The sequence below is a fragment of the Ahaetulla prasina genome, chromosome 17, assembly GCF_028640845.1.
Source record: "Ahaetulla prasina isolate Xishuangbanna chromosome 17, ASM2864084v1, whole genome shotgun sequence".
Classification (NCBI taxonomy): Eukaryota; Metazoa; Chordata; class Lepidosauria; order Squamata; family Colubridae; genus Ahaetulla; species Ahaetulla prasina.
The window spans coordinates 9,885,352-9,908,911 of record NC_080555.1 but is presented as its reverse complement, the minus strand read 5'-3'; the positions used below and the strand labels follow the sequence as shown (position 1 = coordinate 9,908,911).

Genomic DNA, 23,560 nt, shown 5'->3' with positions numbered 1-23,560 from the left:
AGATAAATGGTTATCCAACATCTTCTTAAAAACCTCCAGTGTTGGAGCATTCACAACTTCTGGAGGCAAGTTGTTCCATTGATTAATTGCTGTAACCTTCAGGAAATTTCTTCTCAGTTCTAAGTTGCTTCTCTCCTTGATTAGTTTCCACCCATTGCTCTTGTTCTACCCATAATTCATTCATAGTTATTCATAAGCTTAATTATTCATAAATAAATAAATATTAATAATTAATAATAATTATAATTATTCATAATTATTCATAAGCTTGTAGAAGCTTGGATAGGAGAGAGATGCAGCCATGCCATGGAAGACCCCCTATTTCCTCCAGCTGGACAAAGCAAAGTTTTTCTATTAGAGCAGTGGTGAAATTCAAATTTTTTTACTACTGGTTCTGTGGGCATGGCTGGGTGGGCGTGGCAGGCAGAGATGGTATTCAGCAGTTTCCGACCAGTTCTGGAGAACCGGTACCGGAAATTTTGAGTAGTTCTGAGAACTGGCAAGTACCACCTCTGGCTCGCCCCGCCCCCATCTCTTCTTTGCCTCCCAAGTCCCAGCTGATCAGGAGGGAATGTTGATTTTACAGTATCCTTCCCCTGGAGTCAGGTGGGAATGGAGATTGTATAGTATCCTTCCCCTGGAGTGGGGAGGGAATGGAGATTTTGCAATATCCTTCCCCTGCCATGCCCACCAAGCCATGCCCACCAAGCCACACCTACAGACCCGGTAGTAAAAAAATTTGAATCTCACCACTGGTGGCAGGGGCAGGATATTGCATAATCCCCATTCCCACCATTCGGGGGAGGGCAGCCAGTGGTGGTATTTGCCGGTTCTCCAAACTACTCAAAATTTCCGCTACCGGTTCTCCAGAACCTGTCAGAACCTGCTAGATTTCACCTCTGAGCAAGAGACTTTCTTGAACAAGCCACTGTAGCATTGTGCTGTCGGTGTGAAAATATGAAGGTTGGATGGGATTTGGACAAGAAAGGAACAGACACTAGAATATCATGATGATAGCTTTATTTAGACTAACTGATTTAAACAAAATATTGATTTGTCTTCTGGAAGAGGGTGTAGAAAAGAGGATGGAATTGAAGAGCGAGAAAAGGCCCCCATTTATGTTGTAGAACAATTTCAGAAATGGTGAATTTTGGATTTCAATGAACCGTTTCGTTCATGATTTGCGAACGGCCGTACATGGGATCTTGTTTGGAAGAAACCAAGCTGCACCCAAGAGGTTATTTGGCTGCTGGACACACTCAGAATCATTTGCCCGCGTTGGTCTCGGCACGTGACGTCCACCTCAGTCATCCAGATTAAGAGCAGTTCGTGCTTAACAGCTCTGTGTCCTTCAGCCAAGGACGGGACCAGATCTGAAAGTTGCAGGTTAGTTTCTGGAAGGGAACACAAGAGAAAAACCCAGAGAGTCAGTGCTTAAGATAATAATAATAATAATAATAATAATAATAATAATAATAATAATAATAATAATGATAATGATGATGATGATGATGATGATGTTGTTTTAATTTGTATACCGCCCTTCTCCCGAAGGACTCAGGGCGGTGAACAGGCCAATAAAATACAAACAGAAACATACACCATAATTAAAACAACCCTTAAAAAACTGATTCGATATGCCAGAGAATTTAAAATACCATTACACCCCATAAAAATGACAGGAATTTAAAACCCACAATTAAAATATTTAAAATTTAAAATCAGGCCAGTCCAGCCATATGAAATAAATAAGTTTTAAGTTCGCGGCGAAAGGTCCTAAGGTCAGGTAGTTGTCGAAGCCCGGGGGGGGGGGAAGCTCGTTCCACAGGGTAGGAGCCCCCTGTGATAGGTTCGGGGTATATCAACTCTGCTAAAATTCTTGGAAACAAATTAAATGCGTTGACATAAATGCTGGGGAAACTTCACATAAAGCACCTCCAGTCAAAGGCCTTTATTAAAATGACATCTTGCAGAGTTGCTGGGCAGACTACCATTCCCATCCTCCTGAGACCCCTGGAATCACGTGTTGCACTATGAGTCCAGGTTCACCAAGAACAGCAAGCAAGTTGCGATGGCAAAAGTAAGTTCAAAGTAAGCCAACAGGCCAAGTTACAGCTGAGTCAGCTGTCTAACTCAGGCTGTTGAATAACCAACCTGCGCAGGTTATATCCCTTCTTTCTTGGGAACACAAAGATTGACTTCCTTTACCTGTTGTCACCTGCTTTTCCTGTGATGCAAAGCTCCCATGGGGACCCCTTGCATAATGACATTCCAAATTGGTTGTCTGAACTCAAAACCTGGGACTCCCACCATCTGGTAGGAGCCCTGAATCACCAAACCAGGAGTGCTATTCAGCAGGTTCTGACAGGTTCTGGAGAACCGGTAGAGGAAAGTTTGAGTAGTTCGGAGAACCGGCGAATACCACCTCTTACTGTCTCCACTGGGGTGGGAATGTGGATTTTGCAGTATCCTTCCCCCAGGAATGGGATGGGAATGTGGATTTTGCAATATCCTTCCCCCAAAAGTGGGGATGGAATGGGGATTTTGCAGTATCCTTCCCCTGGAGTGGGGTGGGAATGGGGATTTTGCAATATCCTTCTTCCAGGAGTGGGGAGGGAATGGGGATTTTGCAGCATCCTTCCCCTGGAGTGGGGTGGGAATGGGGATTTTGCAGTATCCTTCCCCTGGAGTGGGGTGGGAATGGGGATTTTGCAGTATCCTTCTTCCAGGAGTGGGGAGGGAATGGGGATTTTGTAGTATCCTTCCCCTGGAGTGGGGTGGGAACGGGGATTTTGCAGTATCCTGCCACGCCCACTAAGCCACACCCACAGAACCGATAGTAAAAAAAAAATTGAACTCCACCACTGCCTCCCATCCAGTGCCACGAAGTACAGCCCCCAATGAATTTTAGGGCAGGTTAAAAGATCAGCTAGTTAATTCAAGGGAACTAATCCACCCATTCCGAAAATACAGTTGGCACAGGTGTTTAAATGCCCACATGAAGCCTAGTTGCAAGACAAAGACGGGCGAAGGGAGCTTCTAGGAACTGAAGCCCCAAATACTGCAGGACATCAAAGGCCTGTCTGAGGGGTGAAATCCTTTCAAGTCTGCTAGGTTCTATGAGTCCAGTACCGAGCGCGTGCATGGGTGCCTGAGCCGCGGCCGCATAGCACTAAAAAAGGAACATTTTGAAGCCTTCTGAGTCTGCAAAGGTAAGTAGAACAGCGAGGGGAAGGGGAATCCGCTGTGCCACGTGATTTAGATTAGCTAGAAAGCAGGAAATCAGAATGATTCTAGCTAATATAGATCGCGCGTCACAGCTGATTGTCACCCAGCTGATCGTCAGAAATGCTGGTTCGCCTGAACCGGTAGCATTTTTTACTACCGGTTTTCCCGAACCGGCCTGAACCGGTAGCATTTCATCTCTGGCCCGTCTTCAGAAAAAGAAGAGGAGGAGGAAAGCCCAGGAAATGACAGGCCTGTCACCCGAGTGCTTTATTGGGAAGATCCTCAAGCAGACAATTAAGGGATGCATTTCTGAGCAGCTTGATAGAAATGCCGTCAATTAGCAAGAGCCAGCCTGTGAATCTCAACAAACATTTGACAAATTTGCTCATTGCATCTTCCTTCGACATGGTGAACTTGGCATCTGATCTCACCTTCTGCTGATCGCTTGGAACCAGCTCACATTTCTGGATCTCGCTGAATGCCATTGGCCCGTTGCTCTTTTTACACACTGTTTTCCCCAGTTCCACCGTAAGAATGTATTTTATGCCTTCAACCACCTGGATTTTAAAAATAGGTACCACAAGAATTAGGTAATTACAGCAAAAATAGTAAGGATACATACATGCCGAACCATGCTTTATTTCATCAGTTGCAACCTTGGAAGGGATTATATAGCTTGAGCGCAAGACAATCAGTTCGGCAGGAAATATTTCTGCACCAAACAGACGTGTCCTTTCAGTTCACAATTTGCTCAAGGCACATTGCATTCCCTCCTTGGGAACATCCCCTTAAACTGCCTCCAGCCCCCACCCTCCGTTATTCCCTCCATTGTTCCCAGAGCCCTTTTGTAAAACCAGCACATTGATGATGTTATCTAGCTTGGTCATGAGATGTCTTCCAAGAAAACAATCAAGCTCAGAGCCTATAGAGGACTCCACGGACTTGTTGAGGCTGCCGACCTTACCCTAATTGTCTCTCATGCACATACCTGGGATTTTGCCTCCACAATCCTCAGCTCCTTGAAATAGTCGGCGTTGTTACTGCGCTCGTTGTATTGTTCCACGGCGAAGGCGGCAGCTTCCTGGACCCCCTCACTTGTGACGGGTATGGGAGAAATACCCCCAGGTATTCCCACGATCTGCAGCAGCACCGAGGGCAGCATCAGGAGGGAGCAGAGGAGGAAGAGAGGGCAAGGCAGCTGGGAGCGCGCCATGTGGCTGGTGAGAGAGAGAGAGGCTGGTAGATGCACAACTAGAGCAAGCAGGCAACCCCAACAGTCCCACTGAACCGAACCTGGCACGGTGGTGACGGTTATAGTCCAGGATGGCAGGGAATTCTGGGAATGTTTGCAGATCATTATCTGCATCTTATTTGTCCATTATTATTTGCCCATGTATCAAGTATGAATTTTTAAGTCAATAATTGGAAGGCAAGGGCCACGTTCACATGACCTGCTGATCTAACCCCGAGATAGCAAACACACCCAGCACGTAACTCCATTCTGCCTCATTTGCTGCCTTAACTGAGATTAGACTAACCATTCAGAGGTGGGTTTCAGCAGGTTCTGACCAGTTCTGAAGAACCGGTAGCGGAAATTTTGAATAGTTCGGAGAACCGGTAGTAAAAATTCTGAGTGGCCCGCCCCCATCTATTCTCCACCTCCCAAGTCCGAGCTGATCGGGAGGAAATGGGGATTTTGCAGTATCCTTCCCCGGGAGTGGGGAGAGAATGGAGATTTTACAGTATCCTTCCCCTGCCACGCCCACAAAGCCACGCCCACAAAGCCACACCATGCCCGCAAAGCCATACCACACCCACAAAGCCACGCCCACAGAACCGATAGTAAAAAAAATTGAAACCGACCACTGGACTAATTGTTTTAAATTTCTTAAATGGTTTTTTTTTTTTTGCATCAGTCAAAAAGCGACTCTGAGGTCATTAAGCATATCCATTGTCTGCAGTGGGAGGCTTTTTGCTGGAAACCAGGAATACACACTGGTTGTCCAGCAAAAAATATATAAATAAATAAAATAAAATAAAATTGTAAATCACAGTTATGTGACCACAAATGGCTATAAGTGTGGGCTGCTTGCCAAGCGACCAAAATGTAGGTGAAAAACGGGGGAAAATTCATTGGGATAATTTTATTTTATTTTTATTTTCTCCTCTTGGCTTTGGGATCACCATCGAGAGAGATCCCTGCCCAGAGAGAGACTTGGATGATCCCACATAAGGGACAGAAACTGCAGAAGGCCAGAATTGATCCGGCAGCCATTTTGAGGGAAGAGCAACTCCTTCACGGCCACCATTTCTGTGAGGCGGGCCTGGAGTTGCATGAGTGACGGGGCCCTTGCTCAATCAGAGGAAGCAGAGAAGTCAGGCTGGTGTTAGTCAGCCAATCCCAGGGAGGGGCGGGGAGATTTTTATTCTTCGTGTCGTTTACCTCAGTGTTCTCACTTGCCTCAGTCTCTTCCTTGGGGAGGTTGTGAAAAGGTGGCCTTTGACGCCCGAAGACTTGCAGTTTTAAGAGCTGCCTAAAAGAGCACCATGGCCTCTCGGAGACTGTATTTGGATGGCCAAGGAAGAAAATACAAACAGTAAAAGAGTTGGAAGGGACCTTGGAGGTCATCTTGTCCAACCCCCTGCTCACGCAGGCGACCTATGCTAGGGATTCGAACTGCCGAAGTGCCGAGCTTTCTGATCGGCAAGCTCAGCGTCTTAGCCACTGAGCCACCTAGCCAGAAAATGAGCTTGTTAACCCTTTTAAGTAGTTGCAGCGTCTAGAAATTTCTCTTCCTGCCAGCAAAGAAAGCCCTTAAATCAGTCAAGCCGCTAAATTCTCTAGACATTTATATCCTGAGGAATGGGATTGTGACCTCCTCAGATGGGAATCTCTCTTTTAAAATATCAGTTGGGCAACTCTCCTCTTGCCTTCGTCACAAATCCAACTTCAAATAGACAAATTGGGAACTGAGGCACGATAAGATCACCCTAATCAATTTGTATCTCCAAACAAGATGATGCAAATAAAAAAGCGGCTTGAAGTTTCTACACCAGCGGTTCACCAACTAGTGGACTGGGGACCACTGGTGGTCCGTGAGAAAATTTTGGCGGTCCGCAGAAATTTTTTTTGCATTTTTATATTGCACTAAATACCGTTTTTCCTTTTTAAAAAATTCATATTAGAGGTCCGTGGGATTTAAAATTATGAATTTAGTGGTCCCTGAGGTCCGAAAGGTTGGTGACCCCTGGTCTACACCCCCCCAAAAGGAAGGATCCGAAGCTTTCCCTGTCAGGAATGGCTTGAAGCATTTATTAAAAAGCATTCTGCATTTCAGAGGACAAATTATTAATCATACTTTAGCCCACTGGTTCTCAACTTTTATAGTGCTGTGACCCCTTTAATACAATTCCCCATGACGTGGCAACCCCAACCGTAAAATTATTTTTGCAGCGATCTCAGCGCGCCTTAGCAGCCGCAGAAGGGAGAAAAAAGCGGCAAACTGTTTTTTTGAACTTATCGCGCCTGAAGCCGTATTGGCTAGCGATCTGAACTGCTTGCGATTGCTTTGAGGACGGAGGCATTAAAGCGGAGACTCCTTACCTATTAAGTCGACTCGCGAGTATACTTCCCATATTTCCGATGGTTTTAGGCGACCCCTGGCAAATCGTCATTCGACCCCCAACGGGGTCACGACCCACAGGTTGAGAACCACTGCTTTAGCCAATACAGGAAGAGGACTTTTTTTTTAGAAGACATTGGGTGGCTGCCTAATGACTTTCTGTATTATCCCAACAACGGCCCTTGTGGTCATCTTGGTTACACAAGGAATTAAAATGGGCTGGTTTTGGCCTGGAAGGTGTTGTGCATTACAGGACTAGCAAAGCCCCTGTAGACATTATTGCCTGATGTCCCTCAACACCAAAATGGTGGGGGAGTATCATGGAGCTTCGATAAAACGTGATGCAACATGAAACAGCTTGTGGTGGAAGAAGGCAGACATGAGCTTCTGAAAGCATCCCTGATGAATTCTATTGGATGCTGCCATTTCTCCGTTTTCTAAAATATGCATGTCCTAAGTAAATCTAATATTAATCTAAGCTGGGTAAAGGTAAAGGTTCCCCTCGCACATATGTGCTAGTCGTTCCCGACTCTAGAGGGCGGTGCTCACCTCCATTTCAAAGCCGAAGAACCAGCGCTGTCAGAAGACGTCTCCGTGGTCATGTGGCCAGCATGACTAAATGCCAAAGGCGCACGGAACGCTGTTACCTTCCCACCAAAGGTGGTCTCTATTTTTTCTACTTGCATTTTTATATGCTTTCGAACTGCTAGATTGGCAGAAGCCGGGACAAGTAACAGGAGCTCATCCCGTTACGCAGCACTAAGGATTCGAATCGTTGAACAGCCGACCTTTCGATAGACAAGATCAGCGTCTTAGCCACTGAGCCACCATGTCCTTAAGGGGGCAAAAGCCTACAGCACCCGGTGTTCCCAGGTGGTCTCCCATCCAAATACTAACCAGGCCTGAGCCTGCTTAGCTTCCGCAATCAGATGGGATCGGGCTCTTTCAGGATAGTATGGCCATAGACAATCTAAGCTACTGGTGTTGAAAAGTCAGTAAAACCAATTCAATATTTCCCCTTATTGTGGATTTACTATTAATCCACAATAGTAAGAGTTTTGGTGATTGTATCTCTTTCTTCAGAGGGGAAAAAAACCCAAAAACCCTTTCTTTCATAAAAAGAAGATCGATCTTGCATGTCATTTTTACAGAAAATGACAGCACTGAGCACCAGAATCAGTTTCCTACAGCATCTTGAACCAAGGCATGGCTTACATATAATCCTTTACAAGTTCCAGGCACAGATTACAGTATTGGGAAAGAAAAGGGCCATTGGCAACTTCAAATACTGTTATCAAGATATTTTATCATCAAATATTGCCCGAATAATGGAATTGGAATGATAAATATTGCCTAAGAAATATCTAATAGTAAGTGGCACCACTTACTATCTTTTACCCCCAATCTGACCTGCTTGATGACCATGATTGATGTGAAATTGAAGGAGCCATACAATCCTTTCCAAGTTTCAAGCACAACTTACCGGAATAGAAAAGGCCATCGACAACTTCAAATATTGCGTTATCAAAATATTTTAACATCAAATATTGTCCAAATGACAAATATTGGAATGATAAATATTACCTAAGAAGTACTTAATTAAACAAGTGCACAATTATTGTTTCAGGCCAAACACCTGTGATTTTTTCCACCATCTGCATCAGATATGTGATCATGGCTGACGGGAAATTGAAGGCACCATCGTTCAGCAACTTTAGGACCATGATGCGGGACACATTGCTGGCCCCTAGCAGCCCAAACTTAAGGTTGAGAGAGCTGTCGAGAAAAAGTGCTTCTGGTTATCGCTATTTGGTGGAAAACTTCAAATTTGCTTTATCCCTTTGGAGTGAGATTCAAACAGAGCAGATGATGTAATAGAAGTCCTCTGAAATCCGTCTCATTTAGAGGAACTGATTTTGATTCCTATCATCCCCAACCAATGCAAGCAGTGACTATGCTGATTTGGGATGATGGGAATAGTAACCCAGTACCTTGTGGGATGCCAAGCTGGACAATGCAGTCTGAAACGCCTAGAACAGTGATGGCTAACCTTTTTGCCGTCATGTGCCAAATGTAGGGGTTGCGTGTGGCGGTTGCACGCGTGCATGCCCACACCCATAATTCAATGCGTCCTGACACCCCCCCCGCTGCATGCACGTGTGACCCCCCCCCCGCGCTTCTCCTCTTTTAGCATGCGATGGTACGGTGGGCCTGGTAGGTCCGTTTTTTGCCCTCCCCAGGCTCCAGAGGCTTTCTAGAAGCCTTGGGAGGGCAAAAACGGCCTTCCCCACCCCTCTGGAGGCTCTCCAGAGGCCGGAAACAGCCCGTTTCCCAACTTCCGGTAAGTCCGGAAGGCCTGAAAATCAGCTGTCCGGCGTGCGCATGTGCGCTGGAGCTGAGCTAGGGCAACACTCGCGTGCCCACAGATATGGCTCCGCGTGCCACCTGTGGCACACGTTCTATAGGTTCGCCAAAACGGGCCTAGAAAGTCAGTGAAGGAGAAAAGGAACTAAATGTGTATCTGGAGCAATTTAAAAAAAGTAGTTCTCCAGAGACCAGGTTCATACTGTACAACACACTGATGCCAAAATATAATTGTCTTGGTTTTGGCTTAGTGGTATGCAAACCATAGCTTATTGCTGTTGTGGGAGTCCAGCCAATGTCAGCACAGCCCAAAAAAGTATTACTTAAAAGAAGCAAGTTTGATTTATATTGTGGGAATACAATGAAACAACATTGGTGTCCTCACCCGAAACCAGCAAAATTTCTAATAGATAACCTGGGCCAATTTGCGCGAGAAAAACGGAACAGATCAATTAAATTTCACATGCTCTGTTCCCACCAAAAAAAAGAGAGGCAATTTTGTATTTTGCTATTTTTATTTTATTGTTCTGAGCCACCCAGAGTCCCTTAGCATCTACATTTTATCAAATAAATAATCATTTCAGGATTCTTCAAAAAAGGACAAGCTGCAATCCCGTTGCACTTCACAATGTGCGGTCCAAAAGAATGCCGAAAAATATCTAGGGAAAAAGACTCACTTGAGATTTCAACTTCAAAGGCAGTGCCAAACCCTCAGCATGAAAACAAATGAGGCAACAGCAACAAAGCATTATATTACAATTCAATAGTGGGAAGATGAAATTTGGGTAGATTCTACAACATATATTCTCTTCTTTATGTAGTGACCAAAAAAATGACGTTTTTTTTAAAAAAAATCGCCAAGTTCTTAAAGGATCGTCAGATCTGTTCAGATTTCTCTGGATTACTGAAATATAAAATATATCAACCTATCAAGATTAGACTGCTTTAAGATTTATATGCAAACCTGCATTTCTTGTTGAGGCCTTGTAATTCCCCAGCCCTCTACAAATCGTAGCACCTCAGAAAATAAACTGTTTACATTCCCTTGAACCCTTGAGATGTACCTAGAGCCAATATTGTAGTTATTGTGCAATGAATGAATGAAAAATGCCCCTCTCCGAACAGAAGAAACTTAATTGTGTGCATGTGGGGGGGGGAAATTGTAAAACCAAGAAAGGACTTTTTTTTTTTGGTTTTTTTTTTAATTTACATTTATATCCCGCCCTTCTCCGAAGACTCAGGGCGGCTTACAGTGTGTAAGGCAATAGTCTCATTCTATTTGTATATTTACAAAGTCAACTTATTGCCCCCCCCAACAATCTGGGTCCTCATTTTACCTACCTTATAAAGGATGGAAGGCTGAGTCAACCTTGGGCCTGGTGGGACTTGAACCTGCAGTAATTGCAGGCTGCTGTGTTTTAATAACAGGCTATCTTACAGCCTGAGCCACCACGGCCCTTTAAATTTTTAAAAGATGTAGATCTTTTAGTTAGTCTCTCCGTTTTTTGTGAATATTGTATTTATACTTTAAAATTGTTTTGCCATGTTAACTGAGTGAATTTAATTCCAGCAATTAAAATGTTTTTTTAATCAGCTAATCTGATTTATCAATGAAACATTACTTCATTGTTAAAGAAAGATTAAAAACGCTACTTTCTATGTGTCATCAAGTTGGTAGCAGCTTTTAGCGATTAAATAGATTTTCTCCAGCAGGATTTCTTCCTAATCTGGTCCTTGGGTATACCTGTAAATGCCACTTAGCCAATATATATATATATTTTTAGTTTGTGAAGCGGCAAATAATTACAAAACGGGGTAAACATCCCATGCAAATAATTCAGCGATAGTCAACGTTTACTTTTGAACTTAAAAGGAGAGAGAAGAAAATTGGCCAAGCCTCAGAAGCGATATTGCCAATCTTTTAAAAAATAAATCAGATTGTTAACCACAAAGTAATTAAAGTGGCAATACTTCCGAGATGGTTGTGTTTGGAAAGGAAAAGCTCTCGGTGCCTGCCCCCATCGGCTTTAAAAACCTCTCCGCTGGAAAATGAATTACAGGCTATTGCTTCATTAAAAGTCTTACAAAAAAGGTAAAGACGAATTAAAATTCTTCATCAGTTCAAAGAGGACACCAGGAATCTCTCAATCTCTCAGGGGAACAAACGAAATATATGGTATGGTTGTTTGAACCCTTCCAAATGTTCTCTGCAATCCCTCCCTAAATGCAGTGGCAAAATATGTGCCATGCACTTTTTGAACCTCCTTGACTGCAACGTTTCTCTACGTAATTTCCTAGGCAGGAAAGAACATGGTTGAATAAGCTTGCTAAAACCTGTGGTTGTGGGCCAAGTTGGTATTCTTCTTCTCAAAAACTGACCAATCTTCTCTTGGCTGTGTAGAGTATCTGCAGCACCATCTGGATGACCTTGGCTGGCCTGGAAAAGCTAAGCAGCCTTGAGTCCAGTGGTGGGTTGCCCCCAGTTCAGACCAGTTCGCAAGAACCAGTAGTAAAACTGGCGGGAGGCTCTGCCCACTGACCCAGACATCATCAGGAAGCTTCTGCACATGTGGAGAAGCTTCTGCGCATGTGCAAAAGCAGGTGCGCACACGCGGACCCATTGCAGTAGTAAAGATAAGTAGAACCCACCCCTGGCTGAGTCCTGGTTAACTTTAAACACAAAACTATGGTGGTATCCAAAGTTAGGAGGCTGGATAGGGAAGTTGGAAAAGAAGGAAGAGAAAGAAAGAAGAGAAGGAGGAGGAGGCGGCAACCCGATAGGGAAGTTGGAGAAGGGAGAAAGGAGGGAGAAGGAGGAGACTGAGGAGGAAGAGAAAGATGGAGAAAGAGAAGAAGAGACAAATCAACTTGCCATCTGGCCTCGCTCGCACCTTTTGGATCTCCCTTGTGCCTGTTCTCCTGCATCATTTCCCCATTCATCCTCCATTCACATTTCAAAACAGACGCCTGCTCTAAAACATTTTTTTTTGCAGCGTTTAGAAACAAAGAGTGCCGAGTAAATTCGCTTTTTTTAAGACGTGAAGTTTTTTTCTTCAAGGATACTAAGAAGCTTGAGAATCCTTTGAGGGGAAAAAAAGAGATACGATAGGCATCTCAGAGAAGATTTTATTTTGCGAGGAAGTGCTCCAACTTAATCTATCACTTTTAACAGAGCAACTCTGGGACTTTTTCCCCCTCATGGATATTAACATGGTTGAGAATTTCTTGAAGAAAAGACACTTGAAAGACATTCTTGAGAAGAAAAAGATTTTATTCTATGAAGATAAGCTGGAGGGAATGACTTAAATTTAATGACTTAATTAGAATGGATTTTTATAAGTTTGATATATATATTGAAAGAAAACTCTAGGGCAGTTTTGTATTTATAAAGTGCGTTTGTAAATGTATGTTTTCCATCCTTCTATGTAACATTGAAAAATTCCCAGTTTGTAAAATATTATTGATCAAATTTGAAAATAAAAGAAAACATTTTTACTCTATGAGGATAAATTTGAGGGAGATTTTTAAATCCAATGAGCTAATTGGAGTTAATTGGATTTTTATTGGTGTGATATATATAACTGAATGAAAGATTTAATGTAATTATGTGTTTTGCATTTAAAATGAAGGGTTTTTTTCCCTCCCTTTATATATATTTGTAATTTTTAAAGTTTGTAAAGTATTATTGAAAAAGAACTTTTGATACTGAAGAGGAACTAAACCACTGTAAAATACAACCAAATAAAGTAAAAGTAAGAACATTTCTCAATCCCTTCTCTTTCTTCCTACTATATGCATGTGAATTATTTACCATATCTGCAATACTAAATTAATCACACATGAAATTCTTTGGAAGTCATACTGCAAGGGCACAACCTTTAATTATACTAGGTGCAAAAGAGAAAAAAAGCGGTCCATATCTACACTGCGGGAGGGAACTGCAAAAAAAAACTGTGCAATTTTTAACAGTTCTGAATAGCATTCAACGGCTTTGACAGTCAGAAAATATTTGGTCCATTTTTCGTGTGAAAGCAGATGCTGGAACTCTTCTTCATCTCTGGAAGCTTCCACAAATTGTTTCAGATTGTTAAACTGAATGAAGCACTTCATACTGTCAATTTCCAGACCCTTTACACGTAAGTATGTTATACATGTTTCCACGTCACTCCAGCTCGGTGTGTCACTCAGGGCCATCCAGGTGAAGCAGGAAAACTCTTGCAGAGATGCCATCCACATCTCCAGGTAGTCTATGCAATTACCGTAGAGGCGACGCACGGCATCGGAGAAGGCGTCGCATCCCTCCTCCAGCCCCTCCTTGCGCTTGTCTGCAAGCATCCCCTTCACCGTCGGGGACATGAAGTTCTGGGCTCTACGGTCAAGCAGGATGGTGCGCACGGAGTCCAGCGTCTTCATCACCTCCACGAGGGAGTTATTTTCCCGCTCCATCTCTTCGATGTGCAAATGGAAGGCGTTCATCAGCGAGTGCATGTGCCAAAGGTAGAGCTCGCCGAACTCGTGCTCAAAGAAGCTCTTGAGCACAGCGGGCGGGTTGCTCTGGCCCAAGAAGAAGGACTTCAGGGCCGAGTGCATCTGGAGCAGCTTCGTGATGCCGGGGAACAAGGACAGCCAGCGGGTCTTGCTGTGGGAGAGCAGCCGCTTGTATTCCATCTCCACAAACTCGCAGTATTCTTGCAGGGACTCCGTCCGCACCGCGTAGATGTGGAAGTACTGGTAGATCTTTAGGATGACGTTCTCAACGTCCACCTCCAGGGCGTCTGCTCCGTGGTGGATGCAGTTGTGCAAAATGTGGGCAGGGCAGCACACCCCAATCAACGTCTCTCTCTGGAGGGCTTTCTTCAGCTTGGCGAACACAGTCCTCGCCTCCTCGTCTTGCCGAAGTTCGCCAAACATGGTGTTGCAGTTGTCCCCCGCGAAGGCCACGCACTTCTGAAGCAATCTGTGTTTCTTAAGAGCTTTGACAAGAGAGTCTGAGACGTCCATCTCGGTGGGACTTTCCTGAAGTTCCAGGAGCTTGGTCTTCAAGCCGCCGTTCCTGTAGTCATAATATTGGATGAGGACAGGGACCATTTTCAGGGCCCTGTGGCTGCTGTCATCTATAGCCACCCCGCAGAAGGGGATGCCGTGGTCTTCCAGGCACTTCAGGTCCAGGCTCACTGCATGCTGGGCAAACACAGAGTTGTCAAGACTTTCTGTCCTTGTTCGGGTGTTGGAAAATTTTTGCGCTATCTCTGCATCAGGAAATATCTTTCTGAACAAGTTAGGCGTGCGGTTTGTTGATATGTAGCTGTTGCAACTTGGGATGGTGTGCAAGGGTAGCGTGCTGTCTGCTGCAGCAAGAGCATCCTCGGCTTTCGTGCCTGGCATCCCCAAAAATTCGGTCAGCTTTGCAGACCAACTGTCTCCTCCAAGGGCTTTCTTGTGCTTTTCAGAGGACATGTGGTACTCCAGATCCCCGGCTCCTTTATATGCCACCGTCACAAACGTGCCAGCTTTGCAGACCAAGCACTCTGCTTCATAGTCATCTCTTCCTTTGCGAAAATGAGGATATTTCTGCTTCAGTTTGTCAGTAAAGACACATTTTCCTTTAGGCATTGTCTATCTTCAGTGTGGCTCAAAATCTGAGATGGAATACTGCAGGAAACCAAATTTGACAGATTTAAGAAGGGAATGGTTGGAGAGAGGAATTAAAGTATCACTCCATCCTCATTTAAATAGATGCAATATACAAATAATACTCAATAATCAATGCACAGTTCGCAATTAAACAACAGGTTTTTTAAATTCACGCTAATATTAAGCGGAGCTGTAAACTAATTGTCTGGTTGCTCATTTTCAGCACCGAATTCGGCAAATTTATCAAGGTCAAGCTATATTTATCAGTTTCCATTTTAAAAGAAGCAGCAATCTGGGAGATTAAAACAAAGAGTTCTCAAGAAACAGGAGGTACGAATAGGTAGTCTTCATAAACATTTGTTTATTTATTAATTAAATTTATTAATTAATAAATAATGTCAGCTGGTGGCCCCCAGGGGGAGAGCCTTCTCTGTGGCAGCACCGACCCTATGGAATGAGTTACCTCCAAGGGCTGCGTCAAGTTCCTGACCTCCGAACCTTCAAACGGGAACTGAAGATTCTATTATTTAATCGGGCGGGACTAGCCTAAGTATTTTAATTTAATTTTAACTTAATTTTAATTTAATTTTAATGTATTAATCTATTTATAATTTTAAATTTTAAGGGTTTATATTGGGTTTGACCGTTTTAGTAAATTTGGCCTGTTAAATATTTTGTTTTAAATGTATTTTAAATCTGGAATTTATGAGTATTTATGTGTTTTAAATAAGGCTGTACATAAATGAATGGAAGAACTGGATTGACTATATTCAAAATAGATATCAGATTAAGAAATTTCGGATTGCCTTTGAATGAAGGATGTTGTTTTTGATTTTAATGGAAGAAGTCAGGTTATGTGAGAGAGAAGGATTATAATTGTGTTAGATTTTAAAAATTTAATGTATGACTGTTTTGTTTAATGAACTATACCTTGTGTTTGCTCCGGGAAGTCCGGGGGGGGAGGGGGGTTTTGGAGGGACGGGGGGAGGGGGAAAAATTTAATTGTTGTTGTAAAACTTTTTCAATAAAAAAAAAAAAAAAAGGCTGTACACCGCCCTGAGTCCTTCGGGAGAAGGGCGGTATAAAAATTTAATTAATAAATAAAGTTTAGTGTCTCTGGTTAGAATGGCACTGAAAAAAATTGAGTTATGAGCATTTTTCCTACTTATGACCGATGCAGGATCCTCATGGTCAGGTGATCAAAATTCAACTGGCAACTGACTTGTATTTATGACGGTTGCTGTGTCCCAAGGTCGTGTGATAAATTTTTGCGACCTTCTGATCAACAAAGTCAGATTCACGTTTCAATGGCGACAAAAATACACTGTAAGCCGCCCTGAGTCTTTGGAGAAGGGCGGGGTATAAATGTAAACAAAAAAAAAAAAAAGGGTCATAAAATGGGGGCAAAAACTCACTTAACAACTGTCTCGCTTAGCAACGGAAATGTTGGGCTCCATTGTGGTCATATGTCAAGGACTACCTGTATACACGGCAGCCTTGACTTAAAAATCGCAATTGAGCCCAGAATTATGGTGGTAAATTGTGGCAATCATTAAGCAAACCTGTTTCCAGCCATGGGCTTTCTTTGCCAGAAACAGGAAGTAGGTGTCGGAAATTAGCTGCAACCGTCATAAATCCGAGTCAGTTGTCAAGTATGCGAATATAAATCACGTGACCATGGGGACTGAAACGGTCGTAAGGGTGAAAAATGGTCATAAGTCACTTGTCAGGGTTCCAAGGAACACCCCCAACAAAATAAGGCTCTGAGGCTTGAGGTTCCTCAAAGTTTCAATTTATTAGAGATGTCATGTTGGCACAGCTGGGAAAACCCGAAACTGAAAGTTGACAGTTCACAGCTCTGCCCCACACCCACAAGTTCATCACATTGTCCAATCAACTCTTCACACTCGATTGGATACAATCTTCAGGCAGTCTACATCAGACGCAGGCAAAAGTCCTTGAATACGGAATGTTGTTATGACTAACTTTCTACCGCTCCAACAACAACCCCCTCCCAACTTCCCCAGCTAAAATATGTGGCAGTTAAGAAGCGAAAAGAAAATTGCCTTCCAAAACTGACATCACTTTTTTCAGTGCCACTGTTAACTTTGAACGGTCACTAAATGAACTGTTGTAAGTTAAGGACTACCTGTACCACCAACACATACACACACACACACCCCTACACCCCATTTATCTTATACTAGATGCTTTGATTAACACGGCCATGGATGCAAGCAAATATTTGTGCAATTACACTTGCGACGAAAAATATTTGGACGTTGACCAAATGCAAGTTTTCCTTGTGAAAAATGCCTGTGTGTGATCATCTTTATTAGGATTAGTTGTCTACTTTCCTATGGGGGGGGGAACCCCAATACCCCAAACAAAGATATTTAACCAACCACAATGAAATCAGTAAGTGTTGCTTAAACTTCCATCCAAACTTTCAATCCCCTTTTACTCTTTTCTGCATTCTTTCCAGAGGTGGCATTCAGCCGGTTCGGGTAAACCGGTAGCGGAAATTGGGGGTGGGCCTGCGCACCTGCCCCAGCTCAATGCCATCCTATTTTGACATGTTTTTGAGGCTGGGCGCATGTGCGGAAGGCATGTGGGAAGCAAAGTGCATGCGCAAAAGGCCGGGCGCGTGTGCGGATGGCACGCGGGGCGAACCGGTGGTAAGAAAATGTGAAACCCACCATCTATTCCTTCCTTCCTAGTCCTCTTTTCCTGTTGGTGACCCTTGCCGCTGGGCTGAATACCTTTAATAAATATTAATCCCTGTTTATCATTTTTCGAGATGCTCTGTGGAAGTAGTCTACCGTTATTAAAAAATAAAGCTAAAGCAATAGCTTAAAAACGCTGAACGATAAAAACCAAGGGAGCTGAAGAGGGAAAGAAACGGAACGAAACGAAGTCCCCGCCTGTCGTGAAATTACCATATCGGACCTACAAGAATCTGGGCTAAATGGCAGCCGAAGGCTCCTGTTTTGGTGTCCTTTTATCCTGCTGTCTTTGGATTTGCAGCCGTGGGAGTGGGTTTTCTGCAGCCGTGGGCAACCCAGTTGTCCAGTGGTCTGCATTCAGCCACAATCCAAGCCACTTGTCTGAAATGGTCTAGGTAGGGTCTCCTGCTTGAGCAGGGGGCTGGACTAGAAGACCTCCAAGGTCCCCTTCCAATTCTTATTCTGAGGAGGAGAGAAGGGTCTCCTGCTTGAGCAGGGGGCTGGACTAGAAGACCTCCAAGGTCCCTTCCTGGTCTATTCTTATTGCAATAATGTAGGGTCTCCTGCTCGAGCAGAGGGTTGGACTAGACGACCTCTCCAAGGTCCCCTTCCAACTCTATTTTTAATAGAAAACCTCCAAAGTCCTTTCCAGCTCTCTTCTTATTGAAATGGTACTATAGGGTCTCCTGCTCGAGCAGCGGGTTGGACTAGAAGACCTCCAAGGTCCCTTTTCCAGCTCTATTCTGATTGGTTGCAAAAAAAAAAAAAAGAGGGTGCTCTCCCCCCCCCCCCAAACTAGCTTGTTAATCTCACCTCATAGAAGGCAGGTACACAGAGAAAGCTCTGGATACCTTCTTCCAAAAATCCTGGAACTGAACTTTCACGCATCCACACATTCATCACCCGCACAAGCCCGGATGGAGGAAAAATTCCATGCAGCTGCGGGAAGGAGGAGGGGGGGAGGGGAGGGCGGGGGGGGGGGGCGTAGAGGAAGTAAAACAAGATCTGGCTGCCGATTCGCCACCTTGGAGGATCCTTCCGCCCCCCCCCCCCTTTTCCAAGCCATGCCAAACAGCCACATGGTGCGGGGAATGCCAATTCAACGAAAGTGAAAGGTCAACACTTTCCATCTCTCCTAGCAAGGGATGAAGCTTCCAGGATAGGAAGTGAAACGTCCTCAAAAGCAAAAAGTCAGCCCAAGGGGTCCTTTTTTCCAAAAATTAAAAACCGCTTTGGAGACAAGCTCGTCCTGGATGACATGAGAATCTTCATAGGTATTAGAATAGACTAGACTAGACTAGAATTTTTTATTGGCCAAGTGTGGTTGGACACACAAGGAATTTGTCTTGGTGCAGATGCTCTCAGTGTACATAAAAGAAAAGACACGTTCATCAAGGTATAACATTTACAGCACAATTGATGGTCAATATATCAATATAAATCATAAGGATTGCCAGCAACAAGTTATAGTCATACAGTCATAAGTGGAAGGAGATTGGTGATGGGAACGATGAGAAGATTAATAGTAGTGCAGATTCAGTAAATAGTTTGACGGTGTTGATGGAATTATTAGAATAGAATAGAATAGAATAGAATAGAATAGAATAGAATAGGAATAGAATTTTTTTATTGGCCAAGTGTGATTGGACGCATAAGGAATTTGTTTTGAATTATAGAGTAACAGAGTTGGAAAGGATCTTGGAGGTCATCTAGTCCAACCCCCTGCCCAAGCAGGAAACCCTACACCATTTCTGACAGATGGAAGTCCAGTCTCTTCTTGAAAGCTTCCAGGGATGGAGCTCCCACAACTTCCGAAGGCAACTTCTGTCCCATGGGTGAAATGTAAAATTTGTTACTACCGGTTCTGTGTGCGTGGCTTGGGGGGGTAATGTGACTGGGTGGGCGTGGCCAACTCTTTTTTTTAACTTTTAAAAGCATTTTTTTCTACAACCTCTTCGGCCGAAGACCTTGTAGAAAACATGCTTTCAAAGGGTGCTGACGATCCCAGCTGAGCTGCGCGATCATCAGAGGCTTTTTTTTTTTTTTTACTTTTAAAAGCATTTTTTCCACCGAGGAAAAAATGCTTTTAAAAGTAAAAAAAAAAACACCTCTGATGATTGCGCAGCTCAGCTGGGGCAAGGGGGGGGGGAGGCAGCAGGGATTTTTGCTACCAGTTCTCCGAACCACCACCCGCCATCACTACCGGATCAGGCGATCTGGTCCGAACCGGGAGCATTTCACCCCTGTTCTATTCCACTGGTTAATTATTCTAAACTGTCAGGAAATTTCTCCTTAGTTCTAAGTTGCTTCTCTCGTTGATTAGTTTCCATCAGTTGCTTCTTGTCCTGGCGCTTTGGAGAATAGCTTGACTCCCTCTTCTTTGGGGCAACCCCTGAGATATTGGAAGACTGCTATCACGTCTTCCCTAGTCCTTCTTTTCATTAAACTAGACCAGGAGTCTGCAAACTTGGCTCTTTTAAGACTTGTGGACTTCAACTCCCAGAGTTCCTCGGCCAGGTTTGCTGGGAGTTGAAGTCCACAAGTCTTAAAAGAGCCAAGTTTGCAGACCCCTAAACTAGACATGCTCATTCCCTGCAACCGTTCGTCGTATGCTTTAGCCTCCAGTCCTCTAATCCTCTTGGTTGCTCTTCCCTGCACTCTCTCAGGAGTCTCCACGTTTTTTTTACATCGTGGCGACCAAAACTGAACGCGGGACTCTAGAGCTTAGGCCTGACTTTGAAAGATGTGGGAGTAGGAACGGATTTCCAGAAAAACTGCAGACCACGAGAACCATCTGCGCTTCCGTTTGAGATGCAGGCAACGCAGATTCTTCCCCATCAGCCTGCGACTGTCTTCAACAGCGAAGGGACCCGGCAGGGCAGAAAGCACAGCGCTAACTGGGCCGCGGTGTGGCTCAGGCTGTAAGAAGCCTGTTATTAAACACAGCTGCTTGCAATTACTGCAAGTTCAAGTCCCACCAGGCCCAAGGTTGACTCAGCCTTCCATCCTTTATAAGGTAGGTAAAATGAGGACCCAGATTGTTGGGGGGCAATAAGTTGACTTTGTATATAATATACAAAAATGGATGAAGACTATTGCTTGACACAGTGTAAGCCGCCCTGAGTCTTCGGAGAAGGGCGGGATATAAATGCAAATAAATAAATAAATAACGTCTCAACGACCGCCCTTCCAACTCCCAGAGCAGCCAATACAACCGATGGAACTTCCAGGCTAAAGGAAGGGAAACATCTTCTTGTCCTCATTTCACCCTATTTTATGACTTTTTCTTGCCACCGTTGTTAAGTGAATCACTGCCGTTGTTAAGCGAGTCACGGGTTGTTAAGTGAATCGGGTTTCCCTCTCCCCCCTCCCCCCCATTGACTTTGCTCGTCAGAAGGTCGCCAAAAAAAAAAAGGGCATCAGGTGACTCCGGGAAGTTGCAACCGTCGTAAATACGAACCAATTGCCAAGCGTCTGAATTTTGATCACAGGACGTACGACCGTTTTTCCACACTTACGACCGCTGCAGCATCCCCGTGGTCACGTGATCAGAATCCAGACGCTTGGCAACTGAATTCATATTTATGACGGTGATCCCCTTCTGCGACCTTCTGACAAGCAAGCTCAAAGGGGAAGCCAGATTCGCTTAACAACTGCAATGATTCAGTTAACAACCTTGGCAAGAAAGGCCGTAAAATGCACTTAACAAATGCTTCCCTTCGCAACTGAAATGTGTGGGCTCAGTTGCGGTTGTAAGTCGAGGACTACATGTATCCATTTTCCAAATCCGCGCCCCAAAACACGTGCATATAAGAAAGCACGAGGGAAGCGCCTAGCGCATGCGCAATGACTCTCCACGGCTCCATGGCAACGGCCAGAAACAGAGGAAGGATCCGCCCCTTCCTTTGGCAATGTGACGCGCCGCTGTGTCGTTTGGCTCCTCCCGAGCGTGGTAACCCTCCGCGGTGTTCCCAACCCGCGACGTCAACATCGCTTCGTGGGTGGGGGGGGGAAAAAGACTACAAACAAAATGGCCGCGCAGCCTCCGGAAGCTTCGCTCCGGCCGGAAAGACGCCCGCCCGGGTTGGTTCTCAGAGCACCAGGAGCCTGTCTGCTCACTCACCTGCTTTTCGCTCCGCCCTTTTCGCGGTCAGACTCCGCCCTGTTCCTACCGCCTTGGGCGCGGAGTAGGCAGCGGCGGGCAGTGCGCACGCGCAGGACGTACACGAGGGAATAGCTTCTCCTGAGCGTCCGGAGCGTCTGGCCAGAGCCTTTTCTGGAAGATGCGCTTTTTCTGGGCCGTCACCGCTCAGGAGGAGGAGGAGGCGGCGGCTATAAACCAGGAGTGAGAAACCATGGCCTTTTTAATGACGTGTAGACTTCAACTCCCAGAATTCCTGAGCGCATGCGCTTTCCTCCCCACCCAGACAGGCGCATGGTGGCCTCAGGAATTCTGGGAGTTGAAGTCCACAAGTCAATAAAGGGCCAAGGCTCCGTTAACGGTCCGTGTCGCCAGCGGAGCGACTCTGTTTCTTCTCCCCGAGCCGCAGCCGCCGCCTAACGGCCTTCCCACCCCGGAGAGCCGGGACTGGGCCTAGTTTCCCACGGTCCCCAAGGGAGTCGTGTGGACGCGAGGGAGAAAAAAGGCCTGGAGTGAGTCTCGCGTGTCAGAAAAGGCGCCAAAGTGTGAAGCGGAAAGATGTGAAGGAAATAAGTGTGAGGAAAAATCGCAAAGTGTCGAAAAATGGCGCAAAAGCGGCTGTGGGGCAACATTTTCTAGGCGCCAATAGTTAGTATGTAGGTAGTCCTCGATTTGCAACAGTTCGTTTAGTGACCGTCCAAAGTTCACAGCAGCACTGAGGGGAAAAAGTGACTTGGGACCATTTTTCACATTTAACAGGATCAAAATTCAGATGCTTCGCCACTGACTCATATTTATGACGGTCACAGTGTCCCGGGGCAGGGGTCTCCAACCTTGGCCACTTTAAGCCTGGTGGACTTCAACTCCCAGAATTCCCCAGCTTTGCTGGCTGTGGAATTCTGGGAGTTGAAGTCCTCTAGGCTTAAAGTTGCCAAGGTTGGAGCTTTGCTGGCTGGGGGATTCTGGGAGTTGCAGTCCTCCAGGCTTAAAAGTTGCCAAGGTTGGAGACCCCTGTTTTAGAGGATCACGTGATCCCCTTTTGCAACCTTCTGACAAGCAAAGTCAATTGGGGGAGGGGGGAGCCAGATTCACTTTAACAACTAATCAGCTGCGGTGATTCGCTTAACAATGGCGACAAGGAAATGTCATAATATGGGGCAAAGTCACTTTCAACAAATGTTTCAGTTAGCAAATTTTGGGTTCAGTTGTGGTCGTAACTTGAGGACTGTAATGTATATTACTGTTTCTTTTCACATTGAAGACTGTATTCCCTCCGAGTTACTACTTAAAGTGGACATTTGCACCAAAAATGCACAATTTCAGCTCTTTTAAGAAGCAGTAGTCAATTACTACAAAAGCAGATTTCTTTCTCTTTGAATCCAAAGTAGAAGACAGATATCTATCTATCTATCTATCTATATCTATCTATCTATCTATCTATCTATCTATCTATCTATCTATCTATCTATCTCTATATCTATCTATCATCTTTGGCTAAATCTTATTTATTTACAGTTTGGGGATGAGTAAAACATATTGCTATTCTTCTTTTTACCTTTGTAAAAAGAAAAAACAACTTGCATGTACGGAAATCTGAAAAAAAATCGTTTTCTTTTGTGATTTTCACTTAAGTGTCCCCACATCTGTTAAAATTTGCCTTAGCGATTTGAGATTGTTAACCAAGACACTGAGCTTGTCAATCAGAAAGGTTAGCAGTTCAGCGGTTCGAATCCCTAGTATAGGTCTGCATAAGCAGGGGGTTGGACTAGATGACCTCCAAGGTCCCTTCCAACTCTACTACTGTTACTATCATCTCAAGTTAGTGGGAACAGACATTGATATAT

At 44.6% G+C, this 23,560-nt stretch overlaps 2 protein-coding genes and 1 pseudogene across 2 annotated transcripts; all 3 read right to left on the bottom strand.

Moving 5' to 3' along the window:
• Positions 1-1,003: 1,003 nt before the first annotated feature.
• On the bottom strand, positions 1,004-4,528 carry LOC131186715 (cystatin-like). The gene is made up of 3 exons (XM_058160581.1): positions 4,217-4,528; positions 3,660-3,785; positions 1,004-1,394 (listed from the first exon to the last, which is right to left on the bottom strand). Exons 1-3 carry the CDS (start codon positions 4,439-4,441, stop codon positions 1,317-1,319), a joined length of 429 nt encoding a protein of 142 aa, XP_058016564.1. The 5' UTR covers positions 4,442-4,528; the 3' UTR covers positions 1,004-1,316.
• A 3,171-nt stretch (positions 4,529-7,699) lies between these two features.
• On the bottom strand, positions 7,700-7,818 carry LOC131186896 (5S ribosomal RNA; annotated as a pseudogene).
• Positions 7,819-9,041: 1,223 nt separating this feature from the next.
• LOC131186714 (uncharacterized) lies at positions 9,042-22,258 on the bottom strand. The gene is made up of 2 exons (XM_058160580.1): positions 21,699-22,258; positions 9,042-14,867 (listed from the first exon to the last, which is right to left on the bottom strand). The coding sequence occupies exon 2, from the start codon at positions 14,826-14,828 to the stop codon at positions 13,098-13,100; it is 1,731 nt and encodes a 576-aa protein (XP_058016563.1). The 5' UTR covers positions 14,829-14,867; positions 21,699-22,258; the 3' UTR covers positions 9,042-13,097.
• Between the last annotated feature and the right edge of the window lie 1,302 nt (positions 22,259-23,560).